This window comes from Vigna unguiculata, chromosome 4 (genome assembly GCF_037176805.1).
Source record: "Vigna unguiculata cultivar grain cowpea cultivar isolate G323 ecotype 2 chromosome 4, ASM3717680v1, whole genome shotgun sequence".
NCBI lineage: Eukaryota > Viridiplantae > Streptophyta > Magnoliopsida > Fabales > Fabaceae > Vigna > Vigna unguiculata.
The window spans coordinates 39,387,356-39,406,329 of NC_140795.1; the positions used below are offsets into that span (position 1 = coordinate 39,387,356).

Here is an 18,974-nt window from a genome sequence, read left to right on the forward strand (position 1 = left end):
ACAACAAACACAAAATCAAGTTACGGAAACCAACTAACAAAGGACAAATCATCTTCAACAAAATAAAGCGCAAAAAAATAAATAAATAAAAACTTTCATCAACAAATAATGTGCATATACCTGAAAAAGACTGTCAATAAATACTAAACAAAAGGATCACAATAATGAACAAAAAAAAATACTACAAAAAACAAAAAAACTTCTTTTCAACAACATCTGAACGTCTTCTAAAAACGTTGAACAAAAAATATCTGAAAAAAAAAGGAAACTTCTATAAAAATCTTTTAAAACATACTACAACACGGGTAAAACAGGTTAAACTAAAAAAGAAGGTATAAAAACAAAACCTTTCATGATCGACGACATACAAAAAGGTTCAACATAACAATAACAAACAATGAGGAAGAAGAAAAATCATGGATAAAGAAGAAAGATGCATGAAGAACAATAAATAGGAAATAAAAAAATATTTAACTTTTAATCAAAAATAAAAAAAAAAGTATCAACAACAACGATCAACGGAGAAAAAGTAGTTAAGAAGTTAATAAAATGAACTTATGGAGAATAAGCAGGAACGAAGAAGAAGGATGAACAAAAAAGAAAAATTACCTGGAGAAGAAGGACTCAACTAACTTGGCTTTGAGAAGAAGGATTTTTGAATTTGACAGCAAATGTCTATCAAACCATTTAACAACCTGCACTGCGAAAACAGTACAACAGCAAAATGATAAAAATACCATTCCTCTAACACACGTGTCAATGAAGGAAAATGTCTAGTTCAGTAACTTCATTATACTAACATTTTCTTATATATAAACTAAGATCAAGTTTAAATTTAGAAAGTACTATAAACTAAGATCAACAACTTATAAACTTATAAACTACTTGGAAATAGTTTAAAAAGTACTATAAACTAAGATCAACAACTTATATGAGTCGTTCTAACATCAAGTTTAAATTTATTTAATATTCATTAGATCAACTCATTTAAATGAAATGAATTTTTCAAACATAAAAACATTTAAAACTAATAAAAATCAATTAGAAACAATAAAAATTTCAATTATTTCAAAAGGTATAAAATTATAATTACATTTAGTAATTAGTTTATCGAACACTTTTAAAGTAAAAAGCTAGTTTATCAGCTTGGAGCTATTAATTATAACTTAAAAGTTTATTTGCTTTTGCCAAACAAAATCTTATAAAATCAAACATGATCGTAATTTAATCAATCGATCAATTTCTAACTTTACTACAAAAAGAAAGGGTATGGCTTATTAAATGTGCTTAACTAGTGGATGAATCTTATAGTCTTGGTGTATAGTATACATATACTTATGTTGACTATTGTAAGTAGTTTAAGACTCATTTTGAACGAAATTGTGTTTTGTGAGAGAAATTTTCTCTAGATTACAGAGTAGAACTTTGAATTTTTATCTGTGAATTTTTAAATGAATCTTTCTCCATTATCAATTATTCATAATTGTGGTGCCTTCATCTTCTTATTTTCTTTTGCGTTCTTTTACCTTTTTATTGTTTTAATAGAAATTATCATACAAAATCCCCCTAAACATTAGTTATATGTTCATCATTTGGTCATCAAAGCTTAAATACAACATTTTTGTGTTAGACCTAACATTATCAAAAACATCTTTTGTTTTAGTGGTGCAATTAGTACTATGAACGAGGAAATGGGTAAATAATTTTTATCCATCTCAATTGTGATGAAAAAATATATATTTCTTTTGAAACTTAGATTTATTTTTAGTTAAGTTATATATTAGATATTCAAATTAGTTTAATTCCTATAATTAATTTTGATTCATATTTTGCTATTTGATTTTTTTAATCGTTTAACTTGTGTCGTGTTCTACTCTCATTTGGTTTAGCATGTTCCTTGATTTGGTGTTTTTTTATTTGTCTTTTAATTTTTTATTTTTTTTTTTTTGTTTTAGAGTGTCACCTTTTAACTTGTTGACGAGGTCTTTTTTGTTATTCTTTTTAAATCGTGCTAATTATTTTAGTTCTGTGTCAGTTTGTTGTTTTTCTAACCTTTTTGTAGGCATATAACTATACTTGAAAATAATAATTTTCCAAAACTTGTTTTAAAAATACAAAGATTAGAAAGAAAAATTTATGATCATAGAAGACTTGAACATAAGGAGAAAAAAACATAAAATTGATGGACTAAAACTAGTTCCTTTAAATATTCTAAATTAGTGTCATTATTCTAACTTGTGTAATTAAGGATATCAAAAAATTTCATACCCTAGTTATTGGTGCAAAGACCAACAATGGATAAGAAATTGATATTATAAATAGATATATATATAGATAATGAGTATAAATATTTTTTTATATCTGTCTGTTAACAGGATATGTACGTGTATCATAATATCCATATCCGTGGATATATGTACCCGATATACTCTAATTTAAATTAAAAATAAATAAAAAACATGATTAAAACATTACTCAATGATTTTGAATGAGTTATATTTTATCAATTGATTTCAAAAAATCTCTATTTTCTTATAAACTATCATTCAATACTATTTAAATGAGTTATTTGTATTTTATTTGAAATCTATGAATATTATACATTGTATTTTTATTTGGATTTATGATTAAAATATTTAGTTAAATATTAAATTTCTCTTTTATAAATATTTTAATATATCCGTGATATTAAAAACTCAATATATATATATATATATATATATATATATATATATATATATATATATATATATATATATATATATATAAAACTTTTTAAACTAATTTATGCTAAAACTCAATACATTCAGTTTAGTGTAACAACTAAAAGAACACCTTAAAACTAAAAATATAATAAACCAAATCTGAGAGATAGTTAAACAGTACCACGTCACAATTTATTTAACTTTAGAATAGACTAACACTACATGAATTAAATAAATAAATTAATAAAGATTCTTAAAAATATAATAACATTAATAACATGTTGCTGAAAGCAAAAGCAAAAGCCAAAGAAAATAAATGAATAAGTAAAATAAAAAATAGAGAGAGAAGTTACCACCTACTAAAACCACTTTTATCACCACGTGCATGAGCATGTTCATTGGTAGTCCACGTGTAAAGCCACCGACCATCGATATATTTTCGTATCAAACGCTTCAAATTCAAAACTGGATAAGGTTGCGATAACTGTAATTCAAACTTGAATTCAAATTTGAGCACCAAAAACGAACGTGTACGTACTACATAAATACTTCTATGGTGATTACCAACGGTTACTTTGCTCACTCCAAAATTATACCACTGAAGCATATTCACTGAGTTAACAAATACCAAAGAAGCAGGAAGCTCATCATTTTGACTTTCAGAAACAAACCCAAGTTGTTAAATCATTTCTTTTCCTCGCGATTTGGTTTAAATTTGCAAAAATTGGAGTTCGTTTCGGAATTTTTGTTCAAAACTGAGAGTAATGGAGATGGATTTTCATGGCATGAAGAGGAAGAGACTGCAGGCTCTGTGCAAGAAACATGGCATTCCTGCAAATTTGAAGAACAGCGAAATGGCAGACAGACTCTTCTTGCTTTTCAAGGTTCATATCATTCTACCCTTTTCTTAATTTTTTTAATTACAAATAGAATTTCTTCAAATAATTTAATTGGAGAATAATCCCAAATATACTTAGTTTTGTTAGGAAGAAAGCACACACATAGGAACTGAAGAAGGTTACAGGAAAATATTTTGTACTATTGATCCAAAATCGTATTAGAAAAAATTCCACGTACTCTCTGTACTATACAAACTTAAGAGGTGTCTTTTATGTTATACAAATATATTAATACCCCTTTCTACCAACTTTAATTTTTTGAATTACAAACACTAATAAACTGAGGGAAATTACGACTAAGTTTTATCCATTTTCTATTTTGTTTAGGAACATGGTGTTAGGGACTGGTTTTTAATTGTTTATTTGCTTATTGGGTTGGTTATTGAATTCTTGGTTTGTGGAATTTGGTTTTGTTTCGGACACAGGAAAAAGAAATAGAAGATCCTGTAGGTTCTGGTAATGCTAGAACTGAGAAAGACACCACCCTTCATTGTGTTAGTAGCAAAAATGTGGAAATGATTGATTTGGTGACTCCTAGCCCTGGTTCAAAGGAAAGGAGTGTTTTTTCTGCCAAGAATTTGAAAGGTTCAGAGATTGAAAGGTTGGAATTTGAAACAAATTTGTCTCTGGAAATAACAAGGGAAGAGTTTGGAATTTGTGGGGCTGGAGAAGACATGCAAAGTAGACTCGAGGAAGAGCATCATAACAGTCAGGGAGGTTTACATTTAGCACCTGTAGCAGTTGCTTTGGTGGAATTCAACGACCAGTTGTCGGAGGGAGAAGTTGAGAAGTTGGGTGAGAACAATAATCTTATTGGAGATATTTGTGAATATGAAAAGGGAAAAGCTGAAGCTGCCGAACAAGGTGTTCATAATAGCCTTAAAGGATCAAACATGAAAGATGTGAATGCTTTACATTCTTCTAAAGAGGAATCTGCTCCCCCTATGGTGGAAGAAGATGAAGCTACAGAACAAGGAGACTGCATTAGCCCTCAAAGATCAAGCATGAAAGATATGAAGGAATCTGGTTACCTTGTGGTGGAAAAGGATGAAGCTGTAGAACAAGGCGATCACAGTAGCCCTCAAGGATCAAGCATGAAAGATGTGAAGATTTATCATGTTTCTCAAGAGGAATCTGGTTACCCTGTGGTGGAAAAGGATGAAGCTGTAGAACAAGGCGATCACAGTAGCCCTCAAGGATCAAGCATGAAGGATGTGAAGATTTCACATGTTTCTCAAGAGGAATTTGGTTACCCTGTGGTGGAAAAGGATGAAGCTGTTGAACAAGGCGACCAGAGTAGCCCACCAGGATCAAACATGAAAGATGTGAATGCTTTATATGCTTCTATAGAAGAATCTGGCTTCCCTATGGTGGAAGAAGATGAAGCTATACATCAAGAAGGCGACTGCATTAGCTCTCAAGGATCAAGCATGAAAGATGGGAAGGTTTTACACCAAGAGGAATCTGGTTACCCTGTGATGGAAAAGGATGAAGATGTAGAACAAGGAGACCACAATAGCCCTCCAGGCTCGAACCCGAAAGATGTAAATGTTTTACATGCTTCTGAAGAGGAATATGGTTTCCCTATGGTGGAAGAAGATGATGCTTTAAAACAAGGTGACCAGAATAGCTCTCAAGGACCTAGCATGAAAGATGTGAATATTTTACTAGTTTCTCAGAAGGAATCTGATTGTCCTATTGCGGAAGATGTAGCTGTAGAGCAAGGTGACAACAATAGTCCTCAAGGACCAAACATCAAAGATGTGAATATTTTTTATCAGGAAGAATCTCTTTATCCTGTGGTGGAAGATGTAGCTATAGAACAAGGTGACCACAATAGCCCTCAAGGACCAAACATCAAAGATGTGAATATTTTAGATGTTTACCAGGAAGAATCTGTTTACCCTGTGATGGAAGAAGATGTAGCTGTAGAACAAGGCAACCACAATAGCCCTCAAGGACCAAACATAAAAGATGTGAATATTTTACATGTTTATCAGGAAGAATATGTTTACCCTGAAGTGGAAGAAGATGTAGCTGTAGAACAAGGTGACCAAAATATCCCTCAAGGACCAAACATGAAAGAAGTGAATGTTTTACATGTTTGTCTAGAGGAATCTGGTTACCCTATGGTGGAAGAAGAGGAAGTTGTAGAACAAGGCGACCACAATAGCCCTCAAGGATCAAACCTAAAAGATGTTAGTGTTATGCATGTTTCCCAAGAGGACTTTGGTTACCCTACGGTAGAAGAAGTGCAGAAATCTGAAGGCAATAACTACGATCTCACAAACACTGGATCAGAAGTTGATGGCAAGGATACTGATGGAAAGACCAATTTAACTGCAGAACATTCAGTTGGTACAAAAGATCAATTTCAGAGAACTTATCCAGAAAATGAAGTCAAGTCTAGTGACGTTAATATTCACCAAGGTATAGTGCAGTTTTTATTTTCAAATTTATTCGTTATGTCTTTAAGTATGATTGGTTCATAATCTTCTATAGCTGGCTTTCTGAATCATCTGTCTGCAAATGCAGAAACGTGTGAAGAGGAGTTGACATCACCACAAAATACAGGTTCCATTGCAAATCTAGGGGAATGCTCTAGATTTTCTCCCTGTAACCTAGAAGCCTCCTTAGTTGAGAGCTTTCAGTCTGAAACATATTCTGAACAGAGTCCACTTGGAGATATAGGAACTTGTAACATGAAAGAAAGCATGCAAAGTTCCAACATGGAGAAAGTTGAATACACTCAGGAAGCTTTGCACACAACAGCCAATGTGAATCTTTTAGGCAAAGCTATAGAGGAAGGTAATATGCACATAACTGAAGGAAAAGTTATTGGGTTGTTTTACAACTCTGATGTTCATGATGATGCTATTCTAAATGGAAGATCTGAAGTTGATACCAGGTGCCTTGACATTTCTATACGTACCATCACTAATGATGATGGGAAGACCAATGTGACCATTGAACAATTTACGGATGAGCTCCAATCTTCGACTTTTGAAGATTCGGATGGGACACCAGTTCAGTTCCTACCAAATGATGCATTAAGTGAAGTGAAGACAGATTTTAATGTTCATGAAATGGTTGTTTCAGGTACAGTGAATTGTTTTATTTTAAAGTTTATTTATAATGATGCTTCATCAAAATTCTCCCTTGATTTTCAAGTAATTAATTTATAATCTCTCTAATCGTGATGTTCTAGGCATTGTGTTTGAAAATGTTGATATGTCTGAAGGAAAGTTTGTATCTTCAAGAAAAATAAGTTTAAGCCCAGCTTCAGATACAATGACTGGTTTTTCTCCCAAGCAGCTAAATAATTCAGAGACTAAAGTGTTGCAGTCCGAAACAGCAAGAGTTGATGTTGGAATTGGTGATGTGGAGGAGAACATGCAGATGGATCTCAACAAGGAGCTAGTTGATGAAATTGGAGAGTATTTATTGGAGGGAGAAATTGACAAGTCAGGTCTGATTGGTGATTCTGAGGAAGTTGATAATGGAATTTGTGATATGGAAGAGAACATTCAAATTATTGTCAATGAAATGCAAGTTGAAGAAAGTGAACAAGTTATACGTGCAACACCTAGTGCAATGGTCTTGAACAATGTGGAAGTTGGAGAACAGTTGTTGGAGGGAGAAGTTGAGAAATCAGGTCTGAATGCTGATTCAGAGGAAGGCATTGGATTTTTGCCCAATAACCTTGTGCCTTCAGCAACAAAAGGCTTTGAGGATGAAACATATTTTGATCGAAGTGCACTTGGAGATGTTGTGGACACTTTCAAAATGGAAGAAAGCATGCCAAGTGATCAGATGGAGAAAGAATTCAGTGAGGAGGTTCTGCATATGACAAATGATTCGGTGCAGGAAGAAGTTACTAGGTTGATTAATAACTCTGATGATCATGAATATGTTGGTGTGACTGGTCCAGAAGATGGCAAAAATCAGCTTAATATGAAGAGGGACTTGGAAAGCATTGAAAAGTATTTGCTCAATGATTTCCACACTTTTGAAGATGCAAGTGATCAAAATTCAGATGAGAATGCTCCAACTATGCCTCACGATGGTGAAATGAAGTTATGCACTTTTAACCATCAGCAAATGTCTGCATCAGGTATGAGTTTTGGTTAAAGCAATGCAATATCTGTTCAAGAGTTTACCTGTACAAACGAAGTAACTATTTATATAAACCTTTATTTGTAGGCACTTTCTCTGGAGATGAAATGGGAACACCACCAAAGTGTAATATCCCTAAGCTCCGTGAATCATTTATGAAGAAAGAGTTGAAGATTATATCGAGTTTGCCTGTGAAACGTGCAAGGGATATTCTTGGAGCTAGTGACATGAAAGAGAACACTAAAATTTCCAAGAAGGAGCAAGTTGGCACGATCATATCAAGGAGTGCATTTCCTAATAAGAGGAAACCTTTACAATATCTTCAACAGAATTGAACTTCATATCCCTTGCAATATTGATTTCTTTAGCAGTTTAGTGATAGTGTTTCAATAATTTGATGGTTACATATTTTTCTCGATGACCAACATGTTTTAAAGTATATATGATGCGAAAAGACAATGCTACTTTATGGTAATTGTTGTGTCAAGTGTGTGTTTTCATGCTTGAATTGAATAGCTTTGTTTTTTTTAGAAACATTGTGTTTCATGTAGCCCTTTATCTAACATGGCATTGAAATTGTTACATGGCACTAGTTGAAACGTGTCATATCGAGATGTGTATGATATTTAACTTGTAACACAGTTTGGAACTGCATGATCTTTCATTGGATTTTTCGCTTGATTTTCATCATTTGGTTTGTATTTTAAGTTGATTTAGGCTATGGTTCATGTGCAGTTTTTTACTTCTCTTTTTAGATATTGTTATACTTTGGTTTTAGGAGATAATAACACGTAACTTTATATCAATTTTTATACTAATTCATTATTATTTTTTGGGTTAAATATGTTTTTGGTTCCTTAATTTTCAGTGAATTTTGGAATTAGTCCATTTCGAAATTTTGGACCAATTTAGTACTTCATCGTTCGAAATATGTGGATTTAGTTCTTTTAGTCAAATTTTGTTAAGTTCATTTGACATTTTAAGCGTGTTTCATAATAGTATTTAACTTAACATTAAAGCAAAAATGTGTCAAACAGTATAAACAATTCAAATACGTTTTTAAGATGTGTATGAAAAATTAGATTAATCTAACAAAATTTGATTAAAAGGACAAAACCACGTATTTTGAAGATGAATGACTAAATTGGTTCAAAATCTCAAAATAGATAAATTCCACAATTCACTACAGATTAAGAGACCAAAGACATATTTAACCCTTATTTTTTCGACATTAGTAATATTATGTTTAATATTTTTCTATACATTTTAGTTTTAATTTGCCCACCTACATTAATTAATAATATTCGCGTTTTAATATTAAATCTCATATTTAAACAAAAATTTTAATGTTAATATTAATTCTTTACACAGTTTTTCGAAAAATAAATTATAAAAAAACATACTTTTCTTCATTTTATGATTTTTTTTAAAAAAAAAAAGCAAAAATCAACCAAATTCTGATCTCATTAGCAAACAATGAACCCTAGAAGTTGGCTCCCTGGCTATTGAATTTAGACCATACATGATGGAGCGTGTTATTTGGTAAATAAAAGTCCCAATATATTATTACCTATCTAATTATTTTGCAACAGTGCCATCGGAGAAACCAATTCACATACATTTGAATTTCATTGTCCAACTCCAACCACATAAAACTAGACCAGCTCACAAAATGCTACGTGAATTGTTATCTTGGTTTGGCTTCTCTACACTTTTACCATTCTCTAACTTTAATATCTATTCATTATACACAGCCAATCCAAAATCACACATGGCAATTTCTCATTGGATAAAATAGATATTGAATCATATTTTATGAGATGCTTCATCTGTTGGTAGGGTTTCCAAAACAAACCGTTACATATCCATAAGTGATATGAAAAGCAGCATGTGGACAAAATGGATGCAGGAAACCAATAGAAATTGAGTAATAGATCTCCAAAAGATAACAAACCCTTTCTTCTTCTTTATCCTATATATATCATACGCCTCTCCCATCAACAACACCCATTCACTTTACTAACCTTTTTCACTTCTTCATTCTACAACATATAGCAATGGCCGCTTCCACCATGGCTCTCTCTTCACCGTCACTGGGGTGTGTGTTCCCTGAACTGTTGGCCCGGAACGGTGTGAAGTTCGGGGAGGCGGTGTGGTTCAAGGCTGGGTCTCAGATATTCAGTGAGGGTGGGCTTGACTACTTGGGCAACCCAAGCCTGATCCATGCACAGAGCATCCTTGCCATCTGGGCCACACAGGTCATCTTGATGGGTGCAGTGGAGGGTTATCGCATTGCCGGTGGGCCTTTGGGTGAGGTCACTGACCCAATCTACCCGGGTGGGAGCTTCGACCCATTGGGCCTTGCTGAAGACCCAGAGGCTTTTGCTGAGTTGAAGGTGAAAGAGTTGAAGAATGGGAGATTGGCCATGTTCTCCATGTTTGGTTTCTTCGTTCAAGCCATTGTCACTGGCAAGGGTCCTTTGGAGAACCTCGTTGATCACCTTGCCGACCCCGTCAACAACAATGCCTGGGCCTATGCCACAAACTTTGTCCCCGGAAAGTGAGAAAAAAATGACTTGAGATCGATAATTTCATTGTTATTGGTGACATACATTTGATACATTTGAAACAATGTGAATTATACATTGTGTAGTTTTATAATATTGTTTATGCACTTTATTGATCACACATGATGCATTATATATCAATTAAAAGCTTTAATTGAATTAATAATGTATGATGTTCTACATCCATCATATAGAATCATATAGAAGGTGAAAATGTTCTGATAATGAGTTTGAAATCCTAGTTTACAAGTAGTTATAGATTTATTATATTATTTGATATTTTCTTTATCGGACATATTAATTAATTCTAGTTATTGTAATTTCATAACATACGAGAAATTTATATGACCTAATCTAGCGTGTCACATATAATAGGAATCAACAATATAAGTAAAAGACCCAATCGATATCCATTAATAATCACATTCGTATAATTTTTAGTTTAAACTTAATATTCCTCTCCTTTTATATATATATATATATATATATATATATATATATATATATATATATATATATATATATATATATATATATATATAGGGCCCTAACACCGTTGATAAGTGTCTAGAATACATAAAATTTCATACAAACTTGACATTTATCATGCTTTAATTGATCATATTTTGTAAGAAAACAACTCATTTTAGTTTATAATTACATAATGAAGTTCTAAAAAGAAGAAAAATAAGAAATTGATGATTTTTTTATGATTTTGCAGCAATATCTCAAAGAATTAAAAATGATGTAGCTAAGCCTCAAAATTCACGGCTGAGCTCCAGTAAGGCGGTCAAGGAAGAATATAGAATATGACTTTTAGAGTTGAACCACAATGAAATGGTGCTCAACACTTAAGGTGGTGCATGGCTAAGCCTAGAGAGATGTGCTCAACACTTAAGGCAATGCATCACTGAGCCACAAGAGAATGTGCTCAACACTTAAGGCGGTGCATGTCTTAGCCACGAAAGAATGTGCTCAACACTTAAGGCGGTGCATGACTGAGCCATAAGAAAATATGCTCACCATTTAAGGCAGTGCATGGCTGAGCGCTAAAAGTTGGGCTGAGCACCGCCAAAAAATTCCTATAAATAAAGAGCTTGGGTCCTCATTTCAAGCATTGAGTGGAAGCTCTACAATGTAGGAATATGGTAGAATAGGGTCTGTGAGGCACAAGGGAGGTTCTCTTAGTGTAGATCTTATGTGTAGATGTTGATGAAATTGCATTGTAATATTCTATGAGTAGCTAAACTCCCTCGTGTCCAGGTTTGATGTAATCAATCTGATCTATTCACTTCTACTTCTTCGGTATTTATCTTTGCTTTCATTCAATTGCTTGTGGTTTGATTTATGCTTAATGATGATTTGATCACTTATATATTTAATTGGTTTGGATTTTGAGTTGGGAAACCGGTCTCAAACTGTAGTCCAATCAAATCATCATACATGTACTGGATTCCCCATGACATACCAGAGTGGATGCTGGAGGAGAGAGTCTTGCACATTAAAGCAAGGACTCATTCTACTAGGAGTTGAGGAATCACACTAGGGTTTGGAGTCTTTAGGTTCTAGTGTATCAAGGATGAACCTAGATCTACATAGAAATAGTACTCCCAAAACATTGAATGATTTGCATAGTAAGTAAACAAGATGGTAGTGGTGTAGTAGAAAAAGATGAGATGAAATCAATTCATTCCCTACTCCACTCAATCTATCTAATTACTATTATTTTTATTTACTTGTACTATGTATCAATCAAAAAACCCAAAAATCAAACTATCAATATGCTTGCTAAATCCATGTGGATACGACACTTGTTGATACTACTACATGCCAAAAGTTGCTAAAGCTTGGGTCTACTTCTTACATGAAAAATCTGAAGCATTTGTTATGTTCAAAACATTCAAAACTTATGTTGAAAAAGAAGTTGGTGTGTATATCACTTGCTTGAGGAGAAATAAAGGTGGTGAATTTTCCTTAAAAGAGTTTGAAATTTTTTTAATGGTCAAGGAATTTCCAGGCCATTATCTACGACCTATACTCCTAAGCAAAATGGAGTCGCTGAAAGGGAAAAAAAGATGATCTTGAATTTCGTAAGAACGGTAATGAACGAAAGGCATGTTACAAAATTATTTTGGCCTGAAGTAGTCAGATGGGGCGTACATGTATAAAATAGAAGTCCAACTTCAGTAGAAGATCATAAAACCCTAGAAGAAACATGGAGCAGTGTCAAGCCAAAAGTTGACTATTTTCGCATCTTTGGATGCGTAACTTGTAAGACCCGAGAAAGTTTAAATAATTAAATAATTAATTATTTAATAAATGCGAGTAGTAGAAGTCTTTATGTCATTTAATGTTAATTTTTGTGATGTGGAAAAGTACTAGCTCAAGCAAATTTACTTTGACCATCTAGCAAAGCTTGGTCGAAATTCCAATAGTTCTAGGCAACTTCATGGTAGTTGCAAGGAGACTTGTTCACTTTCTAGAAGACTTATTCTTAAGCCAAACTTTAAAATTCATATGTCTTACCACACACATCTATTTGCAAATCCCTATGGTATACATATATATATATATATATATATATATATATATATATATATATATATATATATATGTGTGTGTGTGTGTGTGTGTGTGTGTGTGTGTGTGTGTGTGTGTGTGTGTGTGTCTAGAACAACATGTAAACATTTGAGCTCAATCCAACGATAAATAAAATTGGACTCTCACCTTGGATGTTTAATTGGAAATCCTAACAGTCAAAATAAAGATAAATGTCTTATGAACGTTCTGTTAATATTTAATCCTGATCCAACGATTAAGGAAACAGGAATAAATACTTTACCAAGGTAACCTAGAACTAGAAAGTATGTGCAAACCTAACTTTTTACAATAAACTATGGGAATTAATGCTCCTTTCATACACCTCAAATTCGAAATCCCATCGGTCATTGTGAAGAACTATGTTTTAAGAATGCTCTATAAAAGTTACAACCTAATCCAATGGTTAACGAAGCCTTAATCTCAATGCTACTTAGACACTCAAAAATAGCATAAAAAAATCACCATTTACTTTGTACAAATTCCTTCCTCATAATTTATCAATTTACTTATGAAATCATAAAATTACTTCATACTACATATTTAAACAAGAAAGTTAAATATAATTAACATAAAATAGAATGCGTTACACTTGGAGCCTTGAAAACCCAATATTGCATAAACCATTCAGTTCAAAACGCCAAAAAAACCCAATGAAGGAAGGAAACAAGTTGCATTTAAGTTTAAATGAAGAAAAACTCGCCTTCGTTCACATCGTCATCGTTGTCGCACCTACTGGGTCACTAGGAAGAGAAAGTACGAAAAAATAATGACAAAGGATTATAGCGAAACAAAAGTCGAAACACGACAGATATTGAGGAAACAAACATCCAAAGACGACGAAGCTAGGACTGCCAATGTCAAATAGGATTTTGACGTTTGATATGAAATGGGTGATGTGGAAAGCGTTTTTTTTATGTTAGTGCCTTTTCTTAGGAATTATTATGATATCTTAAGAAAGTGTGGGAGGAGGATAACAACTTTGTATGCTTGCTAGCAATATCATCAACATGAGTAGTTAAACTCTCTGGTATTGAGGTTGGATGTAATCTATTTTGGTTCTCTATGTTGTTACTGTTCTATCTATAATATTGTTGTTATTCATTGTTAATGATTTGGTTTGTGCTTTTATGCTTGGATGAATTGATCACTCATATTATTTAATTGGTTTGGATTGAGTTGAAAATTTGGTCTTGAATCTAAGGTCCAACCATCTAATCCGTTTAGATGCTAGGAAGAGATTTAAATGTTTTAGTTGAATAAAGTCTTGTACTTAAAGAAGGGTTCATGCATCAATGCTTAAGGGATCAATGTTGTGCTTGAGATCCTTAGGTTCCAAACTCAAGGAATTGATTCAGATTTATCTTAGAATTTTCAGTAACAATGAATGATTACTCTATTATTTGATCAATTAGTAAAATTGCAGTTGATGAAGATAGATGAACTCCAATCTTAATACACATTTATCTGTTGATTACTTTCAGTCTTTTACTGTTTGTTTAAGTCACTCACAAGATTACCATCAAAATTGTGTATAGCAAATTAAAACAAAGTTAGATTACTTGAATATATGTACAAGTCTTTGTGGATACAACACTTGTGTGTACTACATCTTATCTAGTGCACTTGCTGAGATTAGAACAAAGAGGTCAACAATAGTCCTCTTAACCCAACTACGTTAATTTGTTTTTTTTTACGTGCTAAACGAGATTTCAAGCTAGTGTTTGAGTTATTTACATTGTTTGACTTGTTCCAACTCAAATGTCAGCCTGAAATGTAGTTTAACACAAAAGAAAAATTTAACGTCATTGGGTTAAGAAACTAAATTTATCCATTTTTAAAGTTTGAGGACAAAAAATTATAGAATTTTAAGACAAAAAAGGATTTCAAATTCGCAACCATGTTTATAGGCTACAAAGATCTTTAACTGTAAATTTTAGAATATGAGAGTCGACTAAGTCACCACTAGATTGATTTTATTTCAATATTTCATTGATGTTGGCTTACCCACATTACTAGAATCAATGCTAGATAATAAACACCATCATTTTAAGTAAAGATGACAACTACACAAAGTAGTATAAATTTGAATTTCACAATTTTATTTCTATTCTAAAAACTTATTCCCGTTCTAAATATTAGTTTAAGTATAACTGCACTCGTATTTCTTTTACTATTTTAAATATTAATTAAATAATTTTTCATAAAAATAAAAATCACAACAAATAAAACATGATATTTAATAAATAAAAATTATTCAATATAAGTCTTAGAAATGAATTATGAAAATTAAGGATTAAAACAATATTAATATAATTTTTTAATATTACTCAACAAATAAAATATGTTTTAACATTTATGAGTATAAGAATGATAACGATTATATATATATATATATATATATGCATAAATTTTTAATTTAAATTGAAACAAATTTTAACAATAATTGCTAAAAACCGATTTACCCCCACATAATTTTAACATATATAATTCTAACATCTTAATGTTTAGGAATATAAAAGTGACGCTACGAGAAAATTGGCGTCCATTTTTTGTTTTTGTCCTTGCATTGCTAATAGTTTATTATCTTATGTTTAAAAGCTTTGAAGTTAACTACTTTCTTTCAAATTATCAACTCCTTGACTAGCTAGCTAGTTGCGAAAGTATTTTTCCAATATTTAATATGGAGTCACAATTATGCGCAAGTGCTTTCACTTTGATACCTATTACTTATTCAATCCAAACTATCCAAAAAAAGTCGTACGTGGCAATATCTAAGAGGCATGTGACGATATATGGTAGATATGTCATCCAACCTAAGGAGTACGAGAAGAAGCATGTGGACATTAAATATCCTTCAAATCCAAACCAATAGAAACTCAAATACAGATCCCCTACGATTTTAAGATAACAACGCCTTTTCTCGATTAAACTATATATATTGCTCCTCTGACCTTTCTCAAATACAACAACCACCATCACTAACCATTCTCACTTACAAACCTTTTTCAGTTCTTCATTCTACAACACTGCAATGGCCGCTTCCACCATGGCTCTCTCTTCACCGTCACTGGCTGGCCAAGCCATCAAGCTCTCCCCTTCCACCTCGGAGCTCTCCGGTGGAAGGATTTCCATGAGGAAGACGGCCTCCAAGTCGGTTTCTTCCGAAAGCCCATGGTACGGCCCAGACCGTGTCAAGTACTTGGGCCCATTCTCTGGCGAGGCCCCTTCGTACTTGACAGGGGAATTCCCAGGTGACTATGGGTGGGATACCGCCGGACTTTCTGCTGACCCGGAGACATTTGCGAAAAATCGTGAACTGGAAGTCATCCACTCTCGATGGGCGATGTTGGGGGCATTGGGGTGTGTGTTCCCTGAACTGTTGGCCCGAAACGGTGTGAAGTTTGGGGAGGCGGTGTGGTTCAAGGCTGGGTCTCAGATTTTCAGTGAGGGTGGGCTTGACTACTTGGGCAACCCAAGCCTGATCCATGCACAGAGCATCCTTGCCATCTGGGCCACACAGGTCATCTTGATGGGTGCAGTGGAGGGTTACCGCATTGCCGGTGGGCCTTTGGGTGAGGTCACTGACCCAATCTACCCGGGTGGGAGCTTCGACCCATTGGGCCTTGCTGAAGACCCAGAGGCTTTTGCTGAGTTGAAGGTGAAAGAGTTAAAGAATGGGAGATTGGCCATGTTCTCCATGTTTGGTTTCTTCGTTCAAGCCATTGTCACTGGCAAGGGTCCTTTGGAGAACCTCGCCGATCACCTTGCCGACCCTGTCAACAACAATGCCTGGGCCTACGCCACCAACTTTGTCCCCGGAAAGTGAGAGAACCTGTAGTGACACAGAAGATCAAGAAAGAACTTGTGAATTTTATGTTATTTAGTGTAATATGCATTGCGTCTTTATAGAGTGGATGTGAATTATATTATTATAAATTGTATGTCTCTCTATTGTTTGTGTACTTCACTAACCAAACTATCTAAACTTTGAACATTAGAAAATGAGTTAGGCTCTAAAATCTAAAGCAGTAAAAACTAAAATGTCATGCTTTAGAGTTGGTTGATTAATAGGTTGTTGTGGCTGAAGGGAGGTTATGAATGCATATCAACTGGTATCAGCGGTCAAGTTCCTTCCTGAACACACTCTCCTTCGGCAATAGTGGAAGAAATGGAAGAAAGCTTAGAAAAATGCATTTCTCAAATACATTCTGTATCAGAGTCTTTCCACTACATTTTTGCAGAATTGGTTTTGTTAATTAGTTAGTTGAGTTAGTTAACCAACTTTAAATAACCAAATATCATTCCATTATACATCATTGCATTCAAACACAAGCAGCTGTCACCTTTCAGAATTATAATCTTGTCCTAAAAGAGTACATAATAACTTATTCACTGGAATTCTTAGTTGAAAAGAGCAAGCAAGTTCTGAGCGTACACTTGAAGCACCATATCTGCTTTCTAACATTTCAGTAGACAATAAAACAAAGGCAAAACAAAGCAATCATCAATAAAGTTTTCAAAGTATAGCAAACTGCTTCATTTTCTGAATCTATTCTTCCATAATCAACAATCATATTAAAACTCTTTAAACTGTAAACCAACCACATAACAGTCAGCTTTCAAGGGTTACACAGGCCAATCCCAAACATTTAACATCAGTTAAATTGCAACAGCATGAATCACAAACTTTGTTGTAAGTTGGGGTCACCAAAAGTCAATATTTTCTACTGCATTCACACAGAGAGGGGCTAGGCTTTGCAGCAAGATATGCTCTTTGAAGAGCCAAATCTTGTTCCTTCGTCCACCCTTTCCCTATTTCATCGCCATTGCGCTTTCTCTTTTCTCCATTTCTCCCCTTCTTTCTTTCTCCGCCAAAACCCTCATTACAAACAACACAATTTTCTTCTATTTTAACTCCAACGTTCACTCTATTTCCACCCTTCTTTCTTCCCCCACAAGCACTCTCATCTGAAACGACACCATTTCTGATGGTTTCAACTTTGACCCTCATCCCTTTCCCCCCCTTCTTTTCTCCCCCACCAATCCCTTCATCTGAAACGACACGATTTCGTTGCGTGTTAACACCATCCCTATTCTCTCTCTCCCTCTTCCTCCACCAAACCCCTCATTTCTTTCTCTCTTTCTTCCTCCTCCAAACCCCTCATTAACCAACACGCTTTGGGATTTTCTTTATGCACAAAAGAGAAATCTTACCTAGCCGCCGTGAACGCAATGCTCTGCCACAAATCCTTCTCTCTGGTGCTCCAAATGCATTGGAAGGTTCTGAAACAAGACAACAAATAATCCACGCACGCGAATGGGGATTAAAATGCTCGACAAGGGTGTTTCTTCCATCAACCCATCAAATTTCTACCAGCACCTCATCACAGGCTCCGAAAATAGGCTCCGAAAAATTTGATCCGAAACAGGGGTGGGTTAAGTTTCTTTCGAAAAAATTTTTTAGAATTGATTGTGGAAGGGTATTGGGAGAAATTTGATCGGGTGCAGAAAGAAACACTCCTTCGTGGTGCAGTGGAGGATTTCCGCATTGCCAGTGGGCCTTGTTAATGACCCAGAGGCCTTTATTAATCTGAAACTTAAATGACAAATCTTGGAGATTTCTTGCTGCACCACATTCTGAAATCCAGGTCAGGATATCGAATTCTGAAACTTAAATAATATATATATATATATATATATATATATTAATTATTAATATTGTGAATTGCTTAATATAATTTAATGTATTTTTTTAAGTATTATTTTTATTATAAAGAAAACATACTATGAAATTTATTATTAGTGAAATTCATTTTAGAATATTTTTTTATATGATTCGAATATAAAATTTTGTATAAAACATTGAGAAAGTTTCATTTGGACCAGCAGTATTGGCATTTTGTTAACATAAAATTAATAATGTACTGATTTATTAAATGACTTCAAATAATATACAAATATTGGAAGGGTTTAATTATTTTAATTAAAAAAAATATCGAGGCATATATGTTCAATCATTCAAACATAGTTGTGAAAGTTGGGATGAGAATGGAGAGAATTTTTTAGCAATAAAACTTGGAAAAGTA

The 18,974-nt window shown here is 33.5% G+C and overlaps 3 protein-coding genes and 1 long non-coding RNA gene across 4 annotated transcripts; 3 read left to right on the forward strand and 1 right to left on the reverse strand.

Moving 5' to 3' along the window:
- Positions 1-2,875: 2,875 nt before the first annotated feature.
- Positions 2,876-4,774, reverse strand: LOC146887144 (uncharacterized). The gene is made up of 2 exons (XR_014994703.1): positions 4,636-4,774; positions 2,876-4,567 (listed from the first exon to the last, which is right to left on the reverse strand). It is a non-coding gene; the product is annotated as an uncharacterized LOC146887144 (long non-coding RNA).
- Positions 3,349-8,384, forward strand: LOC114181156 (uncharacterized). The gene is made up of 5 exons (XM_028067516.2): positions 3,349-3,589; positions 4,030-6,034; positions 6,140-6,703; positions 6,813-7,718; positions 7,808-8,384. The coding sequence occupies exons 1-5, from the start codon at positions 3,470-3,472 to the stop codon at positions 8,053-8,055; spliced, it is 3,843 nt and encodes a 1,280-aa protein (XP_027923317.1). The 5' UTR covers positions 3,349-3,469; the 3' UTR covers positions 8,056-8,384.
- Positions 8,385-9,713: 1,329 nt separating this feature from the next.
- LOC114182483 (chlorophyll a-b binding protein of LHCII type 1) lies at positions 9,714-10,406 on the forward strand. The gene has a single exon (XM_028069359.2). The coding sequence runs from the start codon at positions 9,778-9,780 to the stop codon at positions 10,282-10,284; it is 507 nt and encodes a 168-aa protein (XP_027925160.1). The 5' UTR covers positions 9,714-9,777; the 3' UTR covers positions 10,285-10,406.
- Positions 10,407-15,786: 5,380 nt separating this feature from the next.
- Positions 15,787-16,850, forward strand: LOC114182484 (chlorophyll a-b binding protein 21, chloroplastic-like). Its single transcript, XM_028069360.2, has one exon. It carries the CDS (start codon positions 15,920-15,922, stop codon positions 16,712-16,714), a length of 795 nt encoding a protein of 264 aa, XP_027925161.2. The 5' UTR covers positions 15,787-15,919; the 3' UTR covers positions 16,715-16,850.
- The last annotated feature ends 2,124 nt before the right edge of the window (positions 16,851-18,974 follow it).

What these genes read in the sequence shown, in the direction of transcription:
- LOC114181156 (XM_028067516.2), top strand. Translation starts at nt 3,470, where the DNA reads ATGGAGATGGATTTTCATGGCATGAAGAGGAAGAGACTGCAGGCTCTG. An exon ending in TGACGTTAATATTCACCAAG is followed by an intron (nt 6,035 to 6,139) that starts GTATAGTGCAGT and finishes CTGCAAATGCAG; the next exon opens with AAACGTGTGAAGAGGAGTTG. An exon ending in TCATGAAATGGTTGTTTCAG is followed by an intron (nt 6,704 to 6,812) that starts GTACAGTGAATT and finishes GTGATGTTCTAG; the next exon opens with GCATTGTGTTTGAAAATGTT.
- LOC114182483 (XM_028069359.2), top strand. Translation starts at nt 9,778, where the DNA reads ATGGCCGCTTCCACCATGGCTCTCTCTTCACCGTCACTGGGGTGTGTG.
- LOC114182484 (XM_028069360.2), top strand. Translation starts at nt 15,920, where the DNA reads ATGGCCGCTTCCACCATGGCTCTCTCTTCACCGTCACTGGCTGGCCAA.